The sequence below is a fragment of the Erithacus rubecula genome, assembly GCF_903797595.1.
Source record: "Erithacus rubecula genome assembly, chromosome: 6".
NCBI lineage: Eukaryota > Metazoa > Chordata > Aves > Passeriformes > Muscicapidae > Erithacus > Erithacus rubecula.
In genome coordinates this window covers 25,897,041-25,924,855 of record NC_136688.1, presented here as the reverse complement: position 1 = coordinate 25,924,855, position 27,815 = coordinate 25,897,041, and the positions used below count along the sequence as shown (strand labels likewise).

Genomic DNA, 27,815 nt, shown 5'->3' with positions numbered 1-27,815 from the left:
ACTGCGTTAGTTGAAATCAGGTCCTGTCTGTGTTTCTACTTCTCCGTAGTGGCTATATCACTCCCTGAGCTGCCCTGGAAGAGAATGGGCTGAATTTAATGCTGTTTAAGTAGTAAACCCTGTCTACCAAACTTGAGTTTACTTTCTCTGCTTTCCCAACAGTATCCACAGTTTACTTGGCTGACTGATGGGCTGGATTTGGCTTGTCTGGTAGTTGGCTAGCAGGCATTGCTGGTGGCCTGACAAAAGCCTGCTTTGCAGGCTGGGTCCAGCCCTTCGTTGGCTGTCCATTTATATTCTAAACAAATTCCAGTTTGACTCCTGCCTGGCTTTGTGTCTGCTACCTGGAGCAGGGCTTTGATATTAAGCTGTTTTAAGGATTTAAATCTACATCAAATCTTCAAATTTTCATGTATGTGTACCTTCTCAGTAATATTTATGAAGAAAAGGGATTTTTCTTTAAGGTTCTTTCTTTTGCCATCAGTCAGAACTCCTAACAAAAGCTGAAATGTAAGTGGTATAGTGGTGTACAAGAAGAGAAAAGCTTGTATGAATAGGATACTTCCTTTAAAGATAGGATAATTCTCAATTTCAGTTTCATAATGTAAACCATGATCAGGCACTTGTGCATTTTAAGGTATTCCATATCTTTTGTGTTATTCAGTGCTGTTACATAGTTGAGAAAATGTATGTGAGGAGTCCTGCTACTGTAGATGTGTCATAATCAAGTGGTAATATGGAGAGGGTATTCATGTGCAGGCTATTTCTTGAAATTAGTGAAATCTGAGTCTGGCATCTTATTTGGAGTTCCAGTGTCTTCAAAACTAAGTTGACCTGCTTAGACCAGATGATATGTCCATATAATTTTACTTGGTTAAGCTAAACTTGTTTAAAACTTTATTTTAGGTAAACCACCATATCCTTTAGTGTAATTAAGCCCTCAAATGCACATGGTCAAAGCCACTGTATTTAGAGCAGTGCAGCATATTGGCAGAATAGTGTTTACTGTACACTTGTGTCAATGTAGCTGTGAAAGTTGCAACAGGTAACTGGAACATGGCCCAGATCCTGTTTGCATCCCTGTATTTACTGAAGTGCTTTCAACTTGTTATGGCATCATGCAGTGCTGTGTTTTTTTCTTCCCTGAGAGCTTTCACTTTTATTCATACTTACTGGTAATTTTTGTGGCTTTTGTTAGTGCAGGGCTGAACTGATTGTAAACCTTTCTGCTATCTTTGCTCGAGTCCACATAAAGTGCACAATGTGTGGTTGCTGTAGTCCTGTTATAGTACTGCAGTTGTGAGAGGTATGTGGCTCCAGGAGAAAGTAGTGGATATTCCTGATAGCATGTAACTGTTTCAGAGTCTCCTAGATGTGGCAGCAGTGGAGAAGTTAGGGATAAACAGGTTGGATTTGGTGTATAAGGGGAAGTTTTTGAGGGATGCTGAGCGAGTGCTAAATATCGATAGTTACCTGAATTTTTGTGCACATTCCTTCACTGCAGAATTAGACTGTATACAGTGGATCTTAAAATTGATGATAATTGGAAAATTAGGTAAGTGTGAATACACAGGAAAATTTAAAAAATAGCAGTGTTGTTTTCCACCTTCCATTAGTGAATTACTTCTTTGTAAATATTCACTGTAGTTGTGTGTTTTGAAGTGCAGCCTGGTGCTTGTTAAGACATTTCATGTATGTCATGTTCCCTCAAATGTAGGAGACCACAGCATGGATGTTGAGGATCAAAGAAAGAATTAAAGTATTTCCTTTTTTTCTCTAGAAGCAAAATAAAAATGATCTGTTGAATGAGTAGTCAGAACTTAAAATTCAATTTCAAAGTCTCACAGAGTATTATAAGTAACTCTGCAAAGATGATTTTGCTATTTTTTATAAGGAGAATAACTTTTCCCCCAAAATAAGTATTTTGGTTTACTATGTGATGCTAAATTCTTGCTGCCTCTAGTGTTAGTTATATGTTACAATCTACCAAGTGCAGGTTTCACAAAAAAAATTGGAACATGAAAAGGTGATTAGATTGCATGCCTCAAAGACTTGAAAATTAGTTCTAGAATTCCTGACTATTTTGCCTGTTGAATCTACTTAGTAGTAGTATCCTGCTAATTTTGCAGCATATTTAGGCTGGAGTGACCACTTGGCAGGGAGATACAATAGAGATACCCCCAGCATGGCAGAGAGAACTACAAGCCATGATTTGACTCCAGTTGTCTTCTTGGGCACCAGGTTGCTTTCAGGTGCTTCCTCCCATGAGCTGCAGCAGTGCTCTTGTGGTTTTGGAGCTGCCTGTGGTTTAGAAGTGCCCTGCAGTTTCCAAGAGGTAGAGCATCTTGTGTCTGTGCTTTGTTTACCCTGAAGACATTAGTGTTAGCTGTCCAGCAGCTGAAACAGTACCAGATGGTGCTGGTGGTTACTTGTCCTTCTCTGGTGGCCACCCATTTGCTCTGGTTCTTGGTGGCTGCTGGAATTGAGCTAGATTGTACTATAGACAAAGCTTTAGTAGGCTGTGCTGGTTTTGAGTCTCTTTCCCAGTGGGCAAACACCTGCATCATTAAAGCATCTTTTGACATGAATTGGCACCCTGCTTTGGCTCAGGAGCCAAACTTAAATGACTCTAGAGATCAAAAAGTTCTTTTATGTATAGAGGCCAAAGTTGATGTTTTGTTAGGACGGTGTTAGACAGTGTTGAATGCTACCCATGTTGTGCCAAGGGAAAATAACTTTTGAAAGCTAACTTGCTTCTTTTAGTGGAATTACTGATAACCAGAGCAGGCTGGATACTGAAGTTTGGTAGTATGGTTTGGTTTTTTTAGTCATGTTATATAAAGGAGCTGATTAATGCATCAGAAAACAGATAATTTGTATTTGAGTTCTAAACAGGCATTTTTACAGCTTAGATTCTCTACTAAAACATTTGCTGTGCTTATGAGTGGGACAAAACAAATAGAATAAGTTTCCATTTTAACTCCCTGAACTCTGCCCTTCTAGAGATGGAATTTATGCACCAGAAAAAAAGTTCATTTGATTTAAGGCAGGGAAGAAGAAATATATTAATTAATTTCTAGTGTTTATTTTGGAAGCCTCTTCTTTGTGAAGTATATATCTTTGAGGCTGAAATAGATTGCCTTAATGTTGTTTTTACTAACAGTAATGCCTAGGTGTTCTGTAGTCTAGTTGGATCTTATTTTCAATGCATTAGAAAACTGATAATTTTAAACCAAAATAATAAGTAGGCAAAATGGAACAAAAATTTTGAAAGCAGAGGCCTTATATGAAAATGTTAATTCAAGAATCCTTGTAACTTTGCTTTACAAAAAAATTTCAAGTATTTTGCATTCTTTTCAGAAAACTTGTGTGTATATATCCTTTTAAAATGTCTTGTGTTTCTTAGACAATATCAGAATAAAAGTTTTCTGAGATGATGTCCTGCTAATCTCTGTTCAACTTATACCAAGTGTTCTGTGTGTTAAAGTAAAGCTGCCTTTTGCATTTGGTATTTATGTTGAATGGCACCTGCTTGAAATCAGTATCTCCCCAGCATTTTAAATATTTGCTTTTAAAATCCTGCTTTTTCTAGTTGCTTTGACAGGCAACTGGTATTGTTGTCTTGTGCCTGACAGATATTTGCTATGCATAACAAAATATTTTTCTCTTCCTTTTAACTGGAATGCTGGACCAGGTACAGGTTTTAGTTTGTACTACTGTTAGTGTCTGTTTCTTCATAATTTGTTGGTTAATGTTCATAAATATTAATATTCCTTTTCACTAATTAGATTAATGTATAGATCTAAAAATAGTCTTGAACTTTAGGCAATCACTTGTGCACTAAATGATGAGCTTGTCAATCAGTGCAGTTAAAATGCAGCTGCTTTTTATAATATTACCTTGTGCAAGCTGTTGGTTTGGAATAGTTAAGAATTCCAAGAGAACTGTGCTTAGAAGGTAGATCAAAAATTGTCATGGAAGCAACATCTACTGAATTAATTTACCTAATAAACCTCTGCAATGATACAGAAATTATCATAGTGGCGAGAAATGTCATTTGATGCTTGGTCTGCAGGTGAAAAGTGAATTGAGCGTGTTGATAACTTTTCCTCCTCTGTTTTTCTCATATGCTTCCTTCTCTCTCATTCCTGTTATTATTTGTAGTCTTCATAAATGGAATGTGTTTGTGAACACATTGGATATGGATATATTTCCTATATCAATGACAGATATTTTGCAGATTTTATAGCAATATTTGTCGGAAAATATAATTTCTCAACCACTGACCTTTTTGGCACAATATTTATTTAAAGTGTTTGGAAAAAGCTACAAATTGTCCTTTTAAATGTAGGATAAATCTGTACATTTGGTTGAAGCTGAAATTGGGAAAATCTTTATATGGTTACAAATGGGAAGAAATACTAGTCAGATCCCACAGAGGAGGATATGTTTCCCATGTGAGAGCAGAAATTGTTTCCTAATGGTTTGCTGTCAAGGGGTGTTATGAAGCAGTGCTTCTGTCACAGTGTTCTTCTGAAGAATCAATAAAGATGACAAATTACTGTTTTTGTAGTACAGCATAAATCAAATGTGGTGGACAGAGTGGTTTCTGTGTCTGCTCTTCTAACAAAACTGCTAACACTTGAGAAACACAGCTTTGCAACACTTCCTGCCTCCCCTTTTTCTTCTTCTTTCATGCAGTTTGAGAATTATCTTGATCTTTAAAAAGGTGAATGTGACAGGAATGTTCAATTGAAGTAGGAAAAGAGATGGGTCTGGAGCAGGTTAGTATAAAAGCAGACATAGGAGATAATGTGTGTCTTTGGCATACACTCTTCACTGGTGTCAGGTTGAATGCCACCTTTGCTTGCAGTTTCCAATCCCTGCAAATTCCCACTAACATGATGTGGAGTTACTCTCTCTCTGCAAGCAAAGGTTGTGATGTGCTGCTGCAATGAATTGCCTTAGCCCATTCTGGTCACTGTGGGGGTTTCATTTCAATGGCCATGAGGTGATGTGACTGTTTCTTTGGCAAACCTTAATTGAAAGTGAGAAAATGACCAAGAAGCCCTTTGAAAGAACTCTACTAAGATCACTCATACAAATATTTCAAAGCTGAGCAATTTCAGAATTCAGATCTTAGATGAAGCTCTGATTTACTCCAAATGTGAAGGTGGTTCTTTTTCCTAAAATCAGTAATTTTTTGTTTGCAGTCCAAAAATATTTTCCAGTGGGATAGTGTCAGTTGGGGTGGTGTATTCAGCCAGCTTCCTCTGGACTTTCCTGTGTTAACTTTCAGTGTGTGGGCCCCTCTGAGTAGGGTATGAGTGTCTGGGGGGCTGTGGAGAGCTCACTGATAATATTATTTTGATTACATGGTAATAATATTTCTTTCTTAATTGTGTTATTTCATGACTTCTGCCTCTTTCAGTACTGTAGTTCAAATTTACTCCTGTCTGGAATCAAATCTGGAAAATAACTTTTCTCTAGAGCTTACTAGTAGCAGAAATTGGAAGATTAATAGAGATTGACAAAGAAATAAGATTTTTTTCCTTATGAACCGTTTGAATCACACAATGATTGAGGCACCTCTGCAGGTCATTCTGTTCAAGCTCCTTGTTCCAGCAGGGTCACCTAGAGCAGGTTTCCTGGGACCATGACCAGCTGATTTTTGAAGATGTTGAAGGATGGCATTTCCACAGCCTCTCAGGGCTGCCTGTGCCAGGACTGGGCAGAAAGCTGCAGTGTGAGCCCCATCTTGGCTTGCAACTGTCTTGCACATCAACTTGGCTTTTCTAGACTTCCAGCTCATCCTGTCAATAAGAACAAAAACCCTATCAATTTATGAAGAAATATTTTTTATATACATATCTGTAGCATTTGAGCACTTGACAGGTGTGAGCTCAGGTAAGGCAATGAGTGAGCAGAGAGGAAGTGGGACTTGTCAAACTGTTGAGTTTCAATATAGGGGCACAAGGTGACAAATTGAAGAGTCCAGTTTAATCTAGAGGGTGTTTCATTTGGCAGATTTTTTATTGTTGATTGTTTTGTATGTAATTTTATACTTTTGAACATAATATAATAAAAGATGAAGGGTACAAATTATCTCTCACAAGTAAGGAGGCCCAGAGGGTATGGGATAAGTCTGACATTCAGCCTGGTGCAGCTTTTAGAAATGAAAAAAACAATGTCCTTGTTTGTCTTGTGAGTATAATGAGTATTTCCTGGGTGATGTACAGGCTGAGCATGTATTTTAGTGGGCTTACCAGAAAGTAGACAGACTGCTTGAGAAAGTTCTCTTGCTTCCCTACTTCCTGTCCTCTCTTCTTGGAACAACGTTTAAATAGAATTAAGAGCTTTGCACAAGAATGTTTGAAATGCTTGTGAGTTTGACTGTGTGAGAGCCCTTTTACACTTCTGGCAGATTTTCAGGGAAGCTTAGCTCTGTGTTTCTGGAAGCTAGGACGTGCTCTGGACCAACAACACAGAAGCTAAACTTGCACCATCTCTTGGGAGCGTGGGTTATTAAGATAGAAGGGTACAGACTAGGATTCTCTTGTGCTCCACAAACAGAGCATCCCAAGGGGCCAACTCTCACCATCCAGCATTAAAAAAATACAGTAACCAAATTGGGAGGGGAATTTGATGATGCCATAGTGCAGTATAGGCACGATAAAACAAAAACAAGTTACAGGAGGAAACATATTTAAGGAGAAGCACTAAATTATGAAGTTTAATTATGATAAAAATAATTCACTTCCACTCATCTTAAATCTGATGCATAAAAAAATAAACACATGATCAAGTAATTCAGTTTTCAGCTACCTCTTAAAATGGAATGTATTTCTCAGAGCCATCAGCTGGGTGATAGTTTTCTTTTTTCAGTGTTAATATGCAATTATCTGATAAATTTGGATTTAAATTTTAGTTTTTTTACATTTTAGTGTCCAGGGTAATAATCACTTCTATTTAATAAAAATGTTGCTAGGTAGTTGAAAAATGTGAATAGGTTAATTAAAATTAAAAGGCAGCCATTAATTTGTTTCCTTTTCTTTTTGTTCCTTAGGTCTGAATATGTGAAAATAAATACATACCTATATATTAGAGTGTATCTATGTAATGTATACAGGTTGCATGTATATTACATATATGTTCATGCTACAGCTTTTATGACCAACACAGTAATTTCAGTGGTGCTTACTGCTCAGGTGAAATTCTGGGACAAAATTTATTAGTTAGTATTGGAATTAAAATAACTGGTTCCTTTCACTTCATGATTCAGTCATTATTTTCAGATAATAATTGATAGGTTTAATGCTTTGTGATTCAAGAAATATGATTAGACTGATCAAGCTGCTGCACTTACAAAATAAGAATATTCTAATATGAATGTGAATGAGTCTGCTGTTCTGCTTGACCACATTACCTATGGCTTATCTTTTCCAACAGCTTCTGCCATGCATTTTCACTATGGTAAATGAAGTAATGGGCTATCTAAGGGTAGTGCCAAGGAAGATTGATGGCTAAAAAAAATAAATAAAGGATTGAGGATTTTTTTGCTTTTCACATAAAAAGTTAAATAGTCTACTTCTTTAAGCCTTTTTTCAGTCTAAACACTTTGGTGGGTGCTTTGCTCATTCCCTCTTGCCGGCCTGGACAAAATTCCCTTTAGAGCTATTTCTGAAGTCACATATGTATTTTTTTCTTGCACTCATCTTGAATCTTTTGTACAGTTTTGGGCCCCACAATATAACCAGTGACAAGACCTGAAGGAACAGCATGGAGTTGCATCAGGAGAGATTTGGGTTGGATATTAGGAAGTTATTTTTCACCCAAGGGATGGTTGGGCACTGGAACAGGCTCCCTGGAGAAGTGGTTGTGGCTCCACTCTTCCCAGAGTTCAAGAAGCATTTGGACAATGCTCTTAGGCACATGGTGTGATTCTTGGGACTGTCCTGTTTTGGACCTCATAATCCTTGTGAGTCCCTTCCAACTTAGGATATTTATGATATTTGGATGGTAACCAAGGTTGTATTTGAAAGGGTGTTGTCTTTAAGAGCCTTGTCTGATTTGCAGTGAGGAAAACCAAAAGTTATTTCTAAATCGTAGGAATAATATGAGAGAGAGACTATTCCGACTTGAAAGACTAAAATAGGACAATTGGAGAGAACTCTTTGGAGAAGTAAAGAAGTTGCAAGTAAAGTTGTGGACTAAGAACCTCAAGTCAAAACACAAGTACTTTCATTAATTGTCTTACAAAAATAAAATTGCATTTTAGTCTGCTTTCCCAATGACAATAAGCTTATATGATCATTTGGGCTTCTTTCTTCCTCAGTAGCTATTGACTTGTGATTACCAGTTCAATAAGGCTTTCAGAAGACCATGAAATTGATACGTGTTTTGCAAAGAAATGAATCCCAAACTTTGCCCAGCTGTGGCAATTCTTTCCATTTGTCAGCAGTTGAACAGATATCAAGCTTCATATATTGGTTGGCCTGTTGGGCAGAGTGTAGTTGAAAATTAATTAGTGCATGGATTTCTCTACAGTAACATAGTACTTAACCAGCTCCTGCCTTAAGAGTGTTTTAGTAGAAGACCTCAAAGGAACAGAGGTTACTGTGGTGCAAAATAGCAGAGATCATTGGAAATCCATGGTTTCTTGGATTTTATTGTGCAAAGAACTGACTTCTGATGTAGGAAAGACTTCTGAATTCACAGCAGAAGTGTGTAATCCTATTTTCTTTATATGTGAGTATTTGTCTGCTTATCCATGGGTGTACTTTCTTTTGCAGTGGTGTGATGAAAGATTCGACTTCCAAACTACATTTTTACAGTGCTTGGCAAAACATGTGCCCAATATTTATTCAGCTGAAATGGACCCCTTGGTGGAGAAACAAGAAGAAATGGTCCAGGCAGCAATATTATACCCCTTGGAATGTTACTTGTTTGGAGAGGACCCAGATGTATTCCTGGAGAAACTAAAACAGAGTAGAACCTCCCAGCTCTGTGGAAAGGTGTTCAAAGGAGGGGAAACAACATACTCCTGCAGGTAAGAATGAGGGTGTGTTGTCATCAATGTTCCTGTCTGAGATAATGCAGCAAAGTGTTTTAATAAAAATCAGTTGTGCAGCTAACTAGCCATTGTCTGTGGTACTTCTTTGCTTAACTGATGCTGGCATTTGTTTCCCATTTCAAACCATTTTAGAATGAGCAAAATTGCATGTGAAAAGACTCTGGCAGAGAAATGGGGAAGGAAATGCAAAGGTTACTGAAAGTACTGAAAACTATTGGTTTAAAAGTGTTGGATGATAGGGTATGAATATGGAGACTGTACCTGAACTGAGGGGTACAATTCTCTCACCCTTTGAAAGTCTGAAACAGAATCCAGCATTTCTGAGCATTGTCAGCCCTTTGCTTTGGTAATGCCTGTGTGACCAGTGGTAATTTTTTCACCTTTTTTTCTCATCCTGAACTATGTTGAAGATGACAGCTCATTGATTTGATGGAATTAATTTTATTAATTCCTATTAATGCAAGTTCATTAAGGAGCATCATGAATAAAAATATATTAATGTTAAAAAGCCAGCAGTTTTAGTGGTGGCTGTAAAGATTGCAACAGTTCTGGCAATTGACAAGGCAGTTTAGTGCTGCTGGAACAGGAATAATTCTCTTCTTACCTCTCCAGAGTTCATGTATGGTAGCAGGCAAAAAGACAAAGCTAAATATCTCAGAGTTAATCTCTTATTCTTTTGAGTTCCAGTCTTGCAAAGATGTGGTGGTATTTATACAAGGTACTGTATGTACTACTGTAACTGAAGCTAGATACCTTGTTTGCATTAGGCTTCTAAAATGCTAAAAATAAAAGATAGTCTGCAGTTGTAAAATCGGAATGTCTTGAATTGGGTAATCAAATCTAACAACCACTTCTACCTTCATTTTCCTTTGATTCATCTTTTAGTAGATTTATGTTGATAAATTAATTTTACTTAAGTATTAAGTTAATGTAATGATTATTATGATCTGAAGGCTTGGAAGGAAGTTATTTCTGTCATCAGGATTACTGTGATGTTTTAGTTGCAAAAGAGGCTTGAACTAAATGTTGAACAATGGTATGGAGTAAGAAATTTGATATGTTGTCATTTAGCACCTGATGTCCACATTTTGCATAGATTAAAACAGCATTTAAAGAAAAAAGTGACCATGTTTTAAGTAAAAAGGCAATATATAAAAGTATTTATGTGAAACATAGGATAAAATGGAAATAGATCGTCCATGAGTGTAATTCCATATTTTCAGGTATTTAACTGCATGAGTGAAACTGTACAAGTTACATTTCAATGTATATATTCTTAGCTCATTTACAAAGTCATTCTTTTCAGATTTTAACTTCTGTTTTAAAAGTTAGAAACATAACCTAGTGTAAGTGTAGCAAAAGTTTAATCAGCAGGCTGACTATTGACTGACATTGGAAACAATAATAAAGGTTAATTCAGAGTCCTTGCTAGTTTTCCTAGCTGCTTATTCTTAACAAAACCTGAAAAAGTTTGGGCTAAGCAAGTTTTGAAAGTGGAAATTGAGCATGTTTTTGACAGATTATGCTATATCAGATTTGAGCACATGGCTTAAACTTAACAAGACTGGTTACTCCATGTCACAGAAGAATGATGAAAGTCAGTGTTTTTATAATTTGAATCTGTTGTTAGTCTCAATTTTTCTTGTTTTCAGAGCAACATAGCCTTTTGTGCATGAAAATTTCAGGTGTTTATTTTAGAAAGTTTTCCACTTACTGTTTTTGTTGCAGAGACTGTGCAGTTGATCCAACTTGTGTGCTGTGTATTGACTGCTTCCAGAATAGCATTCACAAGAATCACCGGTACAAGGTAGGAAAATCTTATTTTAAGAAATGGTCCTTGTAGCTTTAGAGAAGCTCTTTTAAGGCTATAATAAACTGCACATAAACCATTAGTAATTTTATTATTAAAAAATAAATTCTGGGATTTATGAGTTGCTTAATCTCTCTCTTGTGCTATGGAAATATCTAGTCAGAATACAGGATGTGCTCTTTACAGAATAATTTGTGTTGGAGGTCACCTAGTCCAGCCTCCTGCTCTAAGCACTTCTAATTAGATCAGGTTATTTTAAAGTGTTTCAGGTAAATAACAGATTTTTGAACATCTTTTTATTGGGTCACAGGTTTTTTTTTTTAGAATTATTTCAAGATCAGGGATTTGGAGGAAGCTGAGGATGCTTGTTTTTGCCTGAGTCTCATCTGAACTTTTTGCCAGAACAGAGGATCAGAATTTGTACCCTTCTGAAAATGCAATGCAAAGTTAAAATTATCAAAATGCGTTTAGATGCTGGTCATGTAATGTTTTCTTTGGTTAGAAGTAGAGGTACTACTAAATATCTATTAAATATGCACATTTTTTGATATTATTTTCTAGCTATATGCACTAATTTTAAAGGTATTAAACAGCTTTGCTGTAATTTTTGTGAATAAACCCAGAAATATTTTTACATTTATGAAACACTCATCAGTCATAGGGTTTTTCACTTACTTTCAAGTTAAATTTATTTAGGACTTGCATACCTTTCTGTAGCAGCAACTCTATTTTCTTCTTTATTTTCTACTCAAAAAGTTTATCTTTTACTTCCCTTCTATTCTGGTTAGTTTTCTTTGATGTAAAAAAAAGTTGTGGTAAGCCTAGTGGTTATGCAGTGATTCTTCTGTTTTAAAATTAGATGTTTGTACTTGTGTTTGATTTAAATAATGCACATTGCTCTTTTCCTCTTCCTTTTAATGGACATATTTCATGACTGAAATATGTGGGATTTTCCAGATGCATAGCTCCACTGGAGGTGGATTCTGTGACTGTGGGGATACAGAGGCATGGAAGGCTGGACCAGTGTGTACTAAACATGCACCTGGAGCATCAAATTCTCCAAAAGAAGTAAGAATATTGTGTAAATTGAAATTAATAAATTGTGCAAATGTTACCTGCATATTCTTTTATGTGAATGTATATGTATTGTATAACTCATGTAACATGTTCAATGAAGTTCAGTCAGGATTTCCTTGGTCAAAGTGTTTGGGATCAAACATATACATTAGATATCCTTTGTTTTTGGGGTTTTTTTTGTTTTTTTGGGGGTTTTTTGTGGGGTTTTTTTTTGTTTTTTTTTTTGTTTTGTTTTGTTTTTTTTTTGTTTGGAGACAGTTTCGTCTACCTGTCTTGTGCACTTGAGTCTTTAATTTGGAATTAAAATGGAAGTCTCTTGTTCTTTTCTTAGTATATTACTCAGTTCTTGTTTACAAATAATTGGTTTCCCAATGGTTAGCAAATGTTTAGAAGTTTGATTTTAACATTTTCTCTTTTCTACATTACCCCATTATTGAACAATTCCATTTTCAGTTACTTATGGTGTATGATCTATTGCTATGACTAAAAAAAAAATTCTGTGCCTTGAAACTAAATTCTTATGCTAGGATGTCTCATGGTTATTGTACCTCATAAAGGAGCATATTAACAAGAAATAAGCCATTTTACAAGGAATTCCTAAAGAGAATGTAGGCAAATCAGCTGCTTCAGGTAAAATTTGGATTTTTTTCAGAGTCCTTCATTCTGAGATGATCAGTATGAAAAACCTCAGCATTTGTCATTGCAAGCAGAGCCTTAAATCCTTGATGGTTTTGCAGCAAACATACTGTCATTTATGTTTTGGTCAAAAAGTTGAATGGAAAGGGAATAAAAAGCACTAGTGTTACAGGAAAATGAGATAAAATTTTCCTTCACTTTTTCATCCTTCCTTTTGAAGAAAGTTAATGGATTTCAGAGATAAAAATGGTTGAAACTTTAATATGGAGTAATTTGTTTACCACTTGGAGCTTGTTGCTTGGTCTGCACTACAAACTTTTAATATCTATGGGAATGCAGAAAGCTATTAAGCAGCATTTTTGAATGCACTTTTATTTAAAAAAAAAAGTGCAGCCAAGACATTTGATGAGGCCTTTCATAGTCTAGTCCTAGATAAAACATGGATGCATAAAGGAAAGTGTATGAAACTGTTGGAATACTACTGAGAGCCCTTGGGATGAAATAACTTTGAAAAGAAGAAATTAGGTGAGGTAAATTTCCTTGAAAATCATGAAGAGGATGATTTCCTGATTATAGTACAAGTATGTATATATGATTTACAGTGTATGTATACATATTACAGTATAATTTCCTATTATATTAATTAGGTACTCCACCAACCCCCTTTTAATTTTTTTTTCAGGATCTTTTCCATCTAATATTATCTCATGTTTTACAGAATTCTGAATGTCAGTTGAATGAAGAAATTATGGAGCATTCTAGGAGAGTGTTTCCCTCTGTGATAAAATACATTGTAGATATGCTTATCTGGGAGGAAGAGAATGAACTGCCTGTGGAGCTCACCATTAGGTAAGGAGTATTTCCAATTTTGTTTTCAATGCATTAGCAATTTGGATTATAATTTCTCCTGGGACAGTCTCATATTCATACAGGCATTAGTGCTGAAGTCCCTGTAAACAGCACTGTGGTATGTTTATGAGAACAGTAGAGAAAAGCTTTTAATACTTCATGGGAAAAGAAGTGTGTGACTGTCCTCCATCAGTCCCTGAAGGGAAGGGCTCCTTACCCACTCTGATCCATGGTGAAGTGGCAGGTCTTGGTGTGCAGGGGAGGAAATGCCAGGAGTGGAGAGAATTACCAGGTGCCATTGGCAACTTGGGAGACACTGATGAGGTACTGTGGGACAGCAGAGCAGAACTGAGCTGACAGATTTTCAAGGATGCTTTCCACAGTGCTTGAAAGAAAGATGTGGACAAACCTTTTAGCAAGGTCTATTGCAATATGACAAGGGCTAATGGTTTGAAACTCAAGGAGGGTAAATTTAGAATAAATAAAAGGAGTATTTTACAGTGAGGGTGGTGAGACACTGAAACTGGTTACCCAGAGGGTTGGTGGATGCACCATGCTTGGAAATATTCAAAGTCAGGTTGGATGGGGCTCTGAGCAACCTAATCTAGTTGAAGATATCCCTGCTCATTGCAGGGAGGCTGGACTAGATGAACTTTAAAGGTCTCCTCCAACTCAAACTATTCCATGCTTCTATGGAAATGGAAGGAGGCTGTGTATCACATTACAAAACAAATGGGTTTATAAAACAGCAGAGAAAGGAAATCATAAGGGACTATGAAATAACTTCAAAACTTCTATTTTGTACTTCATGCATGATTTCTATGGCTTTTTCTGGCATAGATGATGAGGGGGTGTCATTAGCATGAAGAATATGCTTGATTTATGTGAATAACTTTTTAAATTGTATTTGATTTCTTCTCAAGCTATCAATTAAGCTGTATTCGACACGATTTACAATTTTACTTTTATTTCAATGATGTATTACCTTTTTCCCAGCAGAGAGAAGGCAGACAGCTACTACTGTGTTCTTTTCAATGATGAACACCATTCTTATGATCATGTCATCTACAGCCTGCAAAGGGCACTTGGGTGTGAACTTGGTGAAGCCCAATTGCATACAACTGCCATAGATAAAGAGGTTAGTGCATTTGGGGTATCAGAGACAGTCACCCTCTAATCATTAAGAGTTACTACTACAGTCACTTGGTTATACAATCTTTGTTTCTGGTTGTTGCAGCTTGAGAGAAAGGCACATGGCTGAGCAACTCTTAGTCAACATTTGTTTCTCAGGTGTTGAACTTGTTTAGGAAGCACAAAACTCCTGTTATACTCTGCTATTTCATGTACTTTGTGCCAGGAGGAAAGTTGATGTGGTTTGTATTTAAAGTATTCTGCAGAAATCTCTCTCGTCTGTTTTAATGTGTACATGAATTTTCCTTATTTGATAATAAAATGCTCAGACTTTACTTAGTTGTTGTGTTGTTAATTTAGATAGCTGTTTTACTACTGACAATTGTTAACTTTTATTTGCTTCTAGACATTTAATAGCACAGTGAATGATATTGGGTCCTGTTTTTCTATTATGTGTATAAAACATAGCAAGGACTGGACTTGTGATGTTTTGGGTTTGCTTTGTATTGGTCTCATGCTCAGTATTTTCTTAAACAGGGTCGTAGAGCTGTTAAGGCAGGACATTATGCTGCTTGTCAAGAAGCAAAAGAAGAAATTAAGGTAACTTCCTGAAGCATTTTTCACAAAAAAACACCCCATACCTATTTAATTATTAACCTAATTAATATTAAATACTGAGCACTTATTTGTCTGCTGTACAATCTTTAGCTCAGTACTTCCATGGTTTTATAACTTGCCTGTAAAATTTTTGGAATTGAATTTACACCAGCACATTTGAGATAGATAGATCGATATCTTCAGAAATAAGTCCTCAAACTGTTTTCTTTGTTTTGCTTGGGAGAGATGGTGGGTAGTGAAAATAAATAATGAAATGAATGTTATTCTTTATGTACTAACATTTACCTGACTCCTAGAGGCATTCTGAAAACGTTTCTCAACGACCACTTCATGTGGAGGTGCTGCATGCTGATGTTATGGCACATCAGAAGTTTGCCTTGCGCCTTGGTTCTTGGCTGAACAAACTCATGAGCTATTCAAGTAAGCATTTCTGGGTTTTGTTACAATGCTCCCTTAATTAAAATACTGTGATGTTCTTCTTAATTAGTAAATTAGTAATGCAGTAGCATGGGTGCTGATAGCTGTTAGCGAGGTTATGGATAGCAGTACTTTTCTGTTCTTTTTGTTGAAATAAATGTGTTAGTGCTCCATGAGGGAAACAATCTCGAAGTTTTATTATTCTCACTTTCAGCATCACACACACTCTCCTTTACTTAAAAGCTGTCCTCCTTAGTGCTGGGTGGAAAACCACAGAACATCTCTATCAGTGAAAACAGGCATCCTCTGCTTAAATGAATTCCTGCTTCAGATTTGATAACTGTGATTCATTAGGAAGTGTCAATAAAACTAGCAAATTAAAGCCTTAATTAATTTTTTTTTCCAGTAGTGGAAAGTCTATTTCAAGCTTTCAAACTTTATTCTGGTGTTTGAGGTTTATGGTTCTAAAGACTTCTGAATCAGTGTGCTTTTGATTTGTTACTGTTGTTTTCATACCTGTGTCTTGATACACTAAAACCATGATAAAATTTCTCCACACAGTACAAATATGCATAGATGAAGCTGTACTCACTCCTTATCCTCCTTCTTGATAGGTAAATCTGGTGGTCTGCTTTAGTCCCTTTGTAACCTTTGTTAATAAAGTGAATTTCATATTTTTTCTGAATGCTTGCTGATCTTTCACTTGAGACAATAGATCACAAATGTACCTTTTTGTAATTCTTTACAGTGTTTTACAAGTTCTAGCATTCTGTTCTTTTCAAGTTTGTATTTATTTTGCCAGCTGCTATTCTGAATTCCTCAGACAGTTCTTTTAATCAATACAAATTTTTGAGTGTGGATTATTTCAAAGTTTCTAGTGAAAGTTTGATTTTTATCCAGGTAAGTTAACAGATACTTTTGTGTTTTAGTAGAATCTTTTAAGTACAAAGATTGAAGTCAAACATTCCTGTCCTTCTGGATTATAGATGTAGAGACTTTATGAACCTGATGTTCTGTACTGAGATGGAACTTTATAGTCTGGTGGTTCCTATTCTTTTCAAGGTTTTGTTTCAAATGGTAGAACATGAATCAAGAAACATTTAATAATATTAATTTCAAGTTTTTTCTAGTTAATTTCTAATTTTCAAATTCTCAAGAATTTGAGTCGTGAATCTTCACTTTGCCTTTTCAAATTAGTAACATAAGGCCTCATTTTGGAATGTTAAAAACCCATGGTTGGCTGTGTTAGGTTGATCCCCAGCACTACTTCAAGTACAGTGTTTACCAATAGGTGCAAGAAAATATACAAGAATTTCTGAAATTCTACAGAAGACTGACTTTCAAGTCCTGAGGACGTGGTCAGCAGAGACTTGCCTAGCCTTGTGCTTTTCTGTGCTGACACAGTAGACTTCTTAGGGGTCTGCTTTGCAAAGCTGTCTAAATTATTTTCATTTAAAAATACTCTTCTGCATCACAGGATTTATTAAATTAGGTGGGCAAGAATATAGGAAGAAATTGGTAAGGCAAAGGGTATGTGGGAGTATATTCATTGAGGAAAAATCTTAAAAGTAATTCTTACTTTAGTGCCTTCTTTCTTCTTTTAAGGAACAGAATTCTGTAATTCTAATTTTCTCGTGTCATATAGTTTCATTATTGAAACATTCTTGTACAAATTAGTAGTTTCATCCCTACAGGTGACTTTCGTCAGATCTTTTGTCAAATATGTCTCAAAGAAGAAGCTGGATCTGAAAAGCCCTGCTTTATAAGCAAGTTGATGCTATGGGATGCAAGACTTCATAAAGGTTTGTGTATCCATGTTGCTATAAACTAAAGATATGTCAAATTAATTTTCATGTGTGTAACATATAGATAAATGTAGGTAATATGCATGTAGTTACATTTCTTCAGGGTTTTTGTATTATGGTTTTATACAGCCTTAATTTTTACAGCTGAGCTAATTTGTATTTGGGATATATATTTGCCATCTCAATTTGTTCTGCTTTTGCATCTTTAAAAATCTTTTTGCAAAATGTAGCCTGACACTGAGTGACTTGATACTTACCTATGTTTTAAAAATGTATCAATAAATGTCAAAACCCCCCCAAAAATTAGTAACTGTATTAATATATTTCATAAGCATTTCAATGCTTTTCATGATTTTAAATTATAGTTTAGTAATTGGTTCCTTTTTTTCCCCCCCACAAAAAGCTGCATCTTAATACAACAAAGTGACATGCATTGTATTGGTTCTTTGCAGGGGCAAGGAAGGTTCTTCATGAACTTATCTTCAGTAGTTTTTTCATGGAGATGGAATACAAAAAACTTTTTGCTGTGGAATTTGTGAAGGTAAATAGTTTAGTTTTTATGCTATGAATTTGTACTAGTATTATGAAATTTCCCCCCAGATTCAAAATTGTGTCAATATAATTAATGAATTTTAAGCAAGCAGACCTTCAATAGCTAGTTCAGCCTTTATGGAGTGTAGGTAATTCCCATGTCACTGGTTTGTTCCTTAAACTCATGTAGGGATATGCTTGTTTGAACGCCATGTTGTTTGTATTCTATGTATCTTTCAAAATGTCAGATGAGCTGCAACTGAAATTGGCCTTTCTTTTCAAAAATTAGATACAATAATTAAGAAATATACAAAACATAAGACAAAGTTTTTGTTTAAGGGTGAGACATTTTAATTCTGATAAAGATGATTGATGCTTCTTGATTTTCTTTGGACTGAAACAAAGACTTTGTTTTTTACAGACGGTTGTTGAAAAACTATCGATGCAGCTCATGGCAGGGGGAAGACTTCTTTTATAAGAAATGTCTTCTTTTTTTTTTTTTTTTTTTTTTTTTTTTTGTCAGATATTTAATATTTTTTCATGGGAATATTGGTTGTAGGAGAAAAAAGTGTTGGTCCCAATCTGGCAAGTCAGTTAAATTCGTGTTTATCTTTAGTGTTAAGGCAATGGGGGCTGTATTGAATTGCTTTGGTGCATTAAGGACATTGAGCTGTTTTTGTTGGAAATGCTTCTGTTAGTTGGGAGAAACACATTGAGATGTAATTCTTGTGAATGAAAAAGTAAACAGTTTTATTAACATTTGTTTAATGTCCCTGATACTCTTTTTCTAGTATTACAAGGCATTGCAAAAGGAGTACATCAGCGATGATCATGACAGAGTTTTCTCTGTGACGGCACTTTCAGTTCAGATGTTCACTGTACCCACTCTGGTATGTACAGCCTGGCTCTGCTAGAGGTGTAAAATAAGTTTGAGGGCTGCTAGCAATGCCACCTTTGCACATTGTTGCATTTGGCAGAGTGTCTTTATTAATTGCTGAGTTGAATACAAATGATTTTAGGTTTTGTTAAGGCCAATACGAAAGCAGGAGCTTGAGTTGATGTGAAAATTCGTTACAGAATATAGAGGGAATGCCAATAAGTTTCTGGGACATTGTACTCTGCATTAACTTTCTGTTTTTATTTACTGCTCATGTTTACCTATGTGACTTTAAAAACAGGGCAAGAGGCTAAAAATGATTAAATGTCATCTTCTGAGGGGGAAATATGGGGAGGAAATATATCTATGAATTTTAAAGGTTATATGTTTCTTGGCTAAAGTAAAAACTCTTTCCTGCATGATCTTTCTAGAAAAAAAACCCCAGCATATCCATTATGTAGTTGCTGTTGGAATTGAGCAGACATACAAAGTTGATAGCAGTTGTGTTCCTACACAGTAAATACTGTGGGAGTTTTTTTAACTTGGGCTCTTCACAAATGCTTAAAACATTTTTTAGTCAGAAAGATTGGATTCAAAGGAAAAAATATTTTGGTGGAAACATGTAACAAAAATAGGAAAAAAAATATTTCACTTTGTTCTTTCAGGCCCGACATCTTATTGAAGAGCAAAATGTAATAACCACCATTACAGAGACACTCCTAGAAGTGCTTCCAGAGTATCTAGACAAAAATGACAAGTTCAACTTCCAGGGCTACAGTCAGGACAAACTGAGCCGAGTCTATGCAGTAATATTTGACCTCAGGTGAGGCTGAGAAGCTAGAGCAGCTCTGAAATCTCGGTAGTACGATGAGGTGTTTCAATTCAGAGTCTGATGATTAAACTGCTTTAAAAACAAACCCAAACCCCTCAAAAAACACACGGGAAATTGTAGTGTTTTCTTTTTCAGTGGGAACATAAAATTTTAAAATACCAAAATTACATTCTATGAAAACATTTTTTGATTTTCAATTATCTAATTACATATAATCTACATTTATATTTACTTACATTAATAAATAGAGTATATCTACTGTGAGACAGTATGGGAAATTTGTCTCGTATTGGCTGTCATTCTGGGAAAGCTGTATAATCCTTATCTGCACAAAGTTTTCTGCTTTTACTACTTTTCTACTTTTGATGCCAAATTGCACTAATAAACTGAGTAATGTAGGACCAAATCACCCCAAATACCTTGGAGTTAAAACTAATTTCCAGTGATGGAGTCACACCAAGGTACTAGTAGTTCAAGTATTCGGGAAAATTTTCTGAGTACTTTAAGATGGGGAAGGTGATGTAATTTGGTTATGTAATTGAATGTATTAAAGCAGTTGAAAACAACAATTGTATTTCAAGAACACTTGAAATAAAAGCATGAGACAAGCCTGAGCAAATGATGATAATATTTTTTTTTTTTTGGGGACAGGTATGTCTTAGTCAGCAAGCCTACAGTGTGGACAGACCGTCTGAGAGAGCGTTTTTTAGAAGGATTTGTTTCTTTCCTAAGGATTCTAACTTGCATGCAGGTACAATACATTTAGATGATTTCTTTCTAATATTCTGTTGCAAAGAGATTACAGCTCCTCTTTTTTTCCCATAATATTATAATGGATGTAAACATGTAATTACAATTTTAAATTCTTCAGTTTCTGTTTTGGGTGGGTGAAGTGTTTATAGAAGTAATACTCATCAGATTTATTACAAGTACTTCAACTTTTGATTGTGGAATTTTCTGTTGTGTTAAGCCTGTGATCACTGATTTAGACAGAGTATTTTGTGTATTTCCATTTCAGGGAATGGAGGAGATAAAAAGACAGATTGGTCAGCACATAGAGGTGGACCCTGACTGGGATGCAGCTATTGCCATACAGATGCAGCTCAAGAACATTCTTTTGATGTTCCAGGAGTGGTGTGCCTGTGATGTAAGTATATCAGTTTTCTGGGATTCTTGCATGCATGCCTTTTGTGAATCTTCCTGAGACCTTTTGAAATAGCAGCTTTTGCAAAAGCTCACTGTTGTTCCGTATAGTTCTCCACAAAAAAAAATGGTCTGAAAGAATTAATCTGAGTGTGACAAAGAGAGCAAGGAAGAACTGCATTATTTTTAAATATAACCTATTCATGTATTTTAAATTCTAGGAAGAGCTGCTGCTCAGGTCTTACAGAGAATGCCATAAAGCTGTCATGAGGTGCAGTTCCAATGGCCGCTCTCGGGAGAAGACAGTGTTTCACTTATGTGGCCATACCCTAGAGAGCAGACCCTACAGAGTGTCTGCAGATCCTGTCAGCATACATTTGCCACTGTCTAGGACTCTTGCTGGTAAGTGATATGTTTTGATTGCTATTTAAACCATGTTTGCCATCCATCTCTATTTCTTTACTCCAGAAAGCATTTGGATTAAGTGCTTCACAGATCACTTGCTCTCTCACTTTCTGACATTCTCAGATCAGGAAGGTGTGCTCCCCATATGTCCCACTAAGGGAAAGTTTTTCTCAAAACAAGATTTCCATGGAGGTTGGAGGATGTTTTTTTGAGTGGGAGAGAAATAAATCAGTCAAGAAGGAAAAAATTTCCTTTTTAATGAGATCCTTAGTTTTCTCTGAAGTGTTTCTGGTTCTGTTCCTATCTGCTTTATCTAAATGAATTTCCATTATTACTATACTTCAATTTATTTTCCAGCCAAATATATGTTAGGACTGTTAAAATGCTTCTAAAAGACATATGTTTGCAAAATGCCAGGACAGGCTTCCAGTCAGAATACAATTGCAGCTTTCTGTGGAATACAAATGAAATCATATGCTATTATTAAGCTGTAGATTCTTTATCACATCATTTGGTACCAAGATACCATGTGTTAAGCCTTGTAGTCTTGAAATTCATTTACTACTGATGTAAGGTTTAAATGTGAAGTTAAAAAATTAGCTAGTGTTATATAGCATCTCAATTTAGATGGTGTTCATTCATCCATTCAGTGTAAATTTATTAATAAAATAATGAATTGTAAGACTAGTAAGAATTGTTGCGATAGTGTAATAGATCTTCTGCCTTAAGAAAAGTATGAAGTCTTTCCTAAACAAACTTGGTGGTTTTTTGCTGTGGTTCTCTGAATTGTGAATGGTTTCGCTAACATTTAGAAGGGGTTGGAGAACCATCACTGATTTTGATTTATTTTCTGATTTTTCTTCCTTGGTTTTGTAGGTCTTCATGTACGATTAAGCAAGACTGGAGCCATTTCAAGATTGCATGAGTTTGTTTCTCCTGTAAGAGACCTTTTTTCCCCCCCTCAATGCTTTTGTGATTTATGCTCTGTTAAGAAAAAACCCTCAAGCTATGTTCTCTAACCTTCATGGCACACATACAAGTTATTTTTCAGCTGTCAATATATCTTTCCTCATTAGGACTTAGGCTTTTAAAACCACTGGCAGATTTATTCTGAGAGTTTTTTGTGTTTTTTCCTTTTTTGAATTCTAGGAAGAGTTTCAAGTGGAGCTGCTGGTAGAATATCCTTTGCGGTGCCTTGTCCTAGTTGCACAGGTTGCAGCAGAGATGTGGAGAAGGAATGGGCTCTCCCTGATAAGCCAGGTACTCCCTACAGTGTTCAGTGGTGAGCTGATCCTAGCAGTGTTTGCAAGGGCTGCTCAGTAGTGCTGCCAGAGGTTCATCTAGTGCAGAGAGAAGTCCAGGCTCACTCCTACAGTAAATAGAAATGTTTCTAGGTGGAGATTTAGGTTACATGGTTTTATTTCTGGCCTCAGCAATGGCTTATCTTCCTGTCTTAGGTATTTTCATCTCTGATATGACTCTTTCTTATTCTGAAATTGCGTTAATGTTGCTGATGTCTACTTGAAAGCTACTTTCAGATCTCATAATCACTGTATCAGTACATGTTAGTACTCCTGCTTATAGCATAAAAAGTTAGAAGTTCCTTAGGGTATATGGAAATTTTTACATACAAAAGCTAAATTATTTTAGTGTCTCAGTAAACTTTTGAGAGCCCCATAGCTAGGCATACAGACATTTTCTGATACTTGTGACTTCTGTTGTAAAAGTAAAGGTAAAGGGAAGAGTCTACCCCTGCCTTTGCCTCCTTTAGCTTCATTTTGGGGTGTTTTTTTATTATTTTTGGGGTTTTTTTTCTTCTTTGATGGCAGAAATTCTCTGCTAAGCTTGCACAGGACCCTTTGATGAAATTGAAGTAAGTCATGGTAAATGCCTGCAGAATTGTCTTTCTGAGAACTGGGGTAGAGAAGGAGGATGTTTTGACTTATGTCAGTAGCAGCATTGGAGTTGTCCCCTTGGAAGGGGTTGTGAAGTATGGCATAGACTTTCTGGAGAGGTGAAAAAACATTTTTCACTTCCATTACATATTTATTTTGGAAGAAATATGGACTTTATTTTACTTAATAAATGTGTGATACATTTTGAAAAGCCTCAGAGATTAACTAATCCAGATTTGGTAGTATGCTATTTTATATCTCTATTTTATTTTCCTGTTTCTTAGGTATTCTATTATCAAGATGTTAAATGCAGAGAAGAGATGTATGATAAAGACATCATCATGCTCCAGGTATAATGTTCTGAATCACGGTGTAGTTGTTATTGTTTAAAAATTCAGTTAAATCTGCATGATTTTGAAATACCAAGTGATGTTCATATTAACTCGGATTTTTTGATAGATAGGTGCATCTCTTATGGATCCAAACCAGTTTCTCCTGCTGATACTGCAGAGATATGAGCTTGCTGATGCTTTCAAAAAGATCAAACCCACCAAAGATCAGGTAAGTAGCAAATTTTTCTGCTGCTTAATTTGTCAGCTTTGAGTATATAAAACATCAGTAAGAAAAGGTAACTGTTGTTGATAACTGCATTTTTAAGGCCACGCTAGAAGTCAGTAAACACAGTAGCTGGTGGTTAGGTAAGTATTTTCTATTTGGATTTTGTAGAGGCTTCCTCAAAATTAGCTTGCAAGTTTTTCCCCTTTTGGACATTTATTTTATAAGGCATCTACCAAAATCCATGTAAATGACTTCACTATAGCATTTTTATATCTCTTAGTCCCTGTTATGTGCTTTTGTTTTGGTTGGAAGTTTCTTGGATTGTTATGCTACTTGTTGTAGCTTGAGCTTTGATACAACTCTTCATTTGGGATACTTCTTTTAGCTGTTTTTTCTTTTCTTGCATGTGAGTCTCACTTTAGTTGCTGCATAGTATCTCCTCATGTTAGAATGGAAATTTTTTCATGGAGTGCAATGCTGCAGCTAAGTAGTAGATATGAAGGCTGAGCTCAGTGCCATTTGATGGATGGAGTTTTCTGCACTTTTGGTTTTGGTTTTTTAACCTGATTTCTTTCATTCTTCCAGGATTTGATTAAGCAATATAATGTTTTAATAGAAGAGATGTTACAGATCCTCATCTATGTTGTGGGTAAGTTTAATTTCTCTCTGTTGTTGTAGTAGTGGATTATTGCTTTGACAGAGCAGGCTTGATGATTTTCTTGAACAGAGTATAGAGAAGATACTGGAGAGGGCCTCTTTTAAATAGATGATACACTAATACAAGTGTTTGTCAGCTGGAAGCAATAGGAATTGTACAATGAAAAGTTGTTGGATAACTTAATAATTGACATTAAAGTAAAATATGAAGAGTCCATCTCGACCCATTTTGTTAGGAAGCCAGGCTAAGAAACATTTTTACTCTCAGACACTTGGGACAGGCTTCTGACAAATGCAAGCTTACACAATGAAACATCCCAGCAATATCATTATCATGGTGCCAAATTCAAATTTGCTTTATACCTGTCGTATCTGCCATTCTTCTCCTTTTGGTTCACTCTGACAGGGGAAAGATATGTGCCTGGAATCAGTAATGTGACAAAAGAAGATGTAATAATGAGAGAAATCATCCATCTGTTATGTATTGAACCAATGGCTCACAGTGCAATTACCAAGTCCTTGCCTGAAAACGTGAGTCCTGATTTATTTACTTTTTTCCTTTATTTACTTTCTTGTTTTATGTCTTTCTTCTTTACCTTTCATATCTTTATATGGAAGCATTTCTAATATAAAGCTTAAATATTGATTTAAAAATTACAAGGTGGCTGATGTCAAGGTAAATGTCATAGATTCAAGTATAGACTGATCTGAAAAGACTTGTATGGGAATTATGCTTTTTGATTAAAAGTGAATTTTTTAAGAATATTCAGCTGTAGTTCTCCTAGATTAAAAAAGAAAAATTGTGAAATTTTATGGTTTGGCCCTGTAGGATGGTGGTGCTGGATTCCATTCTGCCTTGCCACTCATAAATTTAAACCTGTAATTGTGATCATTTAAATCAGTGCAGATCCATTTGAAGTGTTGTACATAACTATTGGAAAACAAATTTCCTTGCCATTGCATTACAGTTGTTGAAGATTCAAGCAAAGGCAAGGGATGTGGATAAGATTTTATAGTCTCTGCAAGTGTTCAGGGCCAGCAATCAATGCAAGAACACCTAAATTTTAGTTGAAATATCCTGAAATAATATAGTATCCACATTCACTGTTTTAAAATAGCTAAACCTCTTTTTTTTTCCCTTTGTTAAGGTTGGGTAAGCATTGACCTGTTTCTAGAGAACAGCTCTGTTATTAATGAATTTCTACATTATTAAGGAAAAGTATTATGTATCTTTGATACTTAGAACTTGCCAATTATGAGTATCTGCTTTCTGATTAACAGTGGGCAAAAGATGATAGTCCATGAATTAGGGAATTATCTAAATTGGTTTGTCTATTTTTGTTACACATAGCATACTACTGAAGATATTTGAGTCATTATATGTTTATGACAAACTAAATTTTTTACCAGGAGAACAATGAAACTGGCTTGGAGAATGTAATTGATAAAGTGGCTACATTCAAGTAAGTTCTTAAAGTTGCTTTGTAAGTAGCTTGATTGTGAAATAAAATTTCTTAGATTGTTTGGATTAAACAAGCTGAATGACAGCTTCTGTTTAGTTAATATTTTGCTATCTTGAAATAAATATATTTGCAAATATGAATAGGAAAGAACAGTGTGCAGTATATCCTGTGCTGCTGCTGTTTCTCTCCCTTTGCCACCTTCTTTCCTCAAATTCATTTTGGAAAGTCTCAGGAGTTTAGTAATCTCAGGTCCTAGTAGGAGAATCTTCACAAATTCTTTATTTTTTCAGAGATGGTTAGGAAATTTAAGAACTCGTGGTACTTTACAATCACTATCTAGTAACTGTTGTGTTACTTAGTTGCTAATTTTTTGGAACTTTCCCTTTTTTTCCTGGCACTTAATTTTATATATCAATATATTTGCATGTGTTTGTGTGTATGCAAATATGCAACAATAAATTGTAGTTGAAAAAAAAAATCTGCTATTTTTGTGAGAAAAATGTCTTATTTTAGTTCTTTTAGTATACATAATTTTAACTTTTCATGTGGCTTGTTCATGTTTAATTAAGAGCAACTGTAGGTGTACCTAGGAATCTTAATTTGGGAATTATATGAACAATTCAAAAAAATCTCACTGGCTGGAAAGCAGCAAGTATTACTTGTTTTATACTTTGGCTAAAGAAAGGATTGAATTTCATGAAATAATATCCAATGTGTGAAATTCTGAGCCATACAGTTAAAAATAATTTTCAGAGGGTATACGGTGTGCTCTAGATGGTATAGATTAGAAATATTTTGCTGCTGAATTATTTGCTCCTGTAAATCCTGTCTTGAAAATTTAAGACTCATTACTGTACTCAGTCTCTGCTTTTAATAAGTTAGTGAGTAATCATTACAATTCCTGCTTCTTTAGAAAACAAATTGTTTGCATTCCAAGATGTGCTGAATGTACATTATTAATCTGCATATCATGAAATATTTTTCTCTAAGGAAACCGGGTGTGTCTGGCCATGGAGTTTATGAACTGAAAGATGAATGTCTGAAGGAATTCAATATGTTCTTTTATCACTACACTAAGACCCAGCACAGCAAGGTGAGCAGTGTAAAATTCACTCTCAAAGTGAGTTAAAAATATTAAATTAAAAATAGTACATGCTTATCAATGTTTAAAGAATTTTGCTGAATTAATGTAGTCTAAAGGAATTGGTTCAGTAAAGAGTATCTGCAACTACCTTCAAGACTAAATGTTCCATGAAGTTAAAATTTTCAATACAAATTTACGTGCTATGGTTTGCATTAGTGTTTCCTTTTTGGCAACTTGTGTATTAACTCTTAACACTTTATGTTAAGAATAAAATGTGGTAAGATTTATCTTTGCACTGCAAACTTTCCTTTTGTAACTCTTAAGCAAATATGTCCAATTATTTGTCTTTACTACAAATTTAAATTCAAAATGTAATATTGTTAAACATGTTACAAAATTCTAGTACACAGCCAGGAATTTACTATATATCTCGCCGTATTTCTAGTGTAGGGTTTCTCATCATTTCATTAATCTCATTATTGTGTACTTCTGTAGAGATGCTGATACAACAACACTCCTTTTTCTGTAGGCTGAGCATACACAAAAGAAAAGAAGAAAACAAGAAAACAGGGATGAAGGTAAAATTCTGTAATTGTGATTCAACAAATGTGCTAATTTAGTAGTATATGTAGTTGTGTATATAAACTGAGCTTTGGGAGCTGTCTTGTGACTTCATAGTGGATAGATGGGTTCATATTAAATTTGTTTTGATTTATAGTAGTTGTGATTAATTAGCACCTGGCATTTCATTTGTCTTTTTTCTTTATCACAGACAGAAATTCTGGAATTTTTAGTTTAATTTACATATAGGGAAATAAACATGACATAGTACCTGATGACAAAGCCATGAACTCAGAGGTTTTATGGTGGAGTAACTAAGAGACAAAGGTTTTAGTGTTTTTTTCTGAGCAGTTTCTTTAGCACAATGTTGAGACATAGTAGTGACATGTAGAG

At 35.3% G+C, this 27,815-nt stretch overlaps 1 protein-coding gene across 4 annotated transcripts in view; it reads left to right on the top strand.

The window, feature by feature from the left end:
• UBR1 (ubiquitin protein ligase E3 component n-recognin 1) overlaps positions 1-27,815 on the top strand; it is a 59,587-nt gene that overhangs the window by 2,375 nt on the left and 29,397 nt on the right. For 2 of the 4 annotated variants that reach the window (XM_079307785.1, XM_079307783.1), the window contains exons 2-24: positions 8,793-9,049; positions 10,802-10,880; positions 11,841-11,951; positions 13,315-13,445; positions 14,445-14,583; positions 15,114-15,176; positions 15,491-15,614; positions 17,306-17,413; positions 17,869-17,957; positions 18,739-18,837; positions 19,490-19,647; positions 20,308-20,407; positions 20,675-20,803; positions 21,021-21,201; positions 22,081-22,142; positions 22,354-22,464; positions 23,384-23,449; positions 23,559-23,660; positions 24,243-24,306; positions 24,721-24,845; positions 25,725-25,777; positions 26,768-26,870; positions 27,391-27,439. In XM_079307785.1, coding sequence (XP_079163911.1) covers positions 8,793-9,049; positions 10,802-10,880; positions 11,841-11,951; positions 13,315-13,445; positions 14,445-14,583; positions 15,114-15,176; positions 15,491-15,614; positions 17,306-17,413; positions 17,869-17,957; positions 18,739-18,837; positions 19,490-19,647; positions 20,308-20,407; positions 20,675-20,803; positions 21,021-21,201; positions 22,081-22,142; positions 22,354-22,464; positions 23,384-23,449; positions 23,559-23,660; positions 24,243-24,306; positions 24,721-24,845; positions 25,725-25,777; positions 26,768-26,870; positions 27,391-27,439 — 2,503 coding nt within the window. Of the gene's footprint in view, positions 1-8,792; positions 9,050-10,801; positions 10,881-11,840; positions 11,952-13,314; positions 13,446-14,441; positions 14,584-15,113; positions 15,177-15,490; positions 15,615-17,305; positions 17,414-17,868; positions 17,958-18,738; positions 18,838-19,489; positions 19,648-20,307; positions 20,408-20,674; positions 20,804-21,020; positions 21,202-22,080; positions 22,143-22,353; positions 22,465-23,383; positions 23,450-23,558; positions 23,661-24,242; positions 24,307-24,720; positions 24,846-25,724; positions 25,778-26,767; positions 26,871-27,390; positions 27,440-27,815 lie in introns of all 4 variants that reach the window. The other 2 variants (XM_079307784.1, XM_079307786.1) reach the window with 1 other exon arrangement.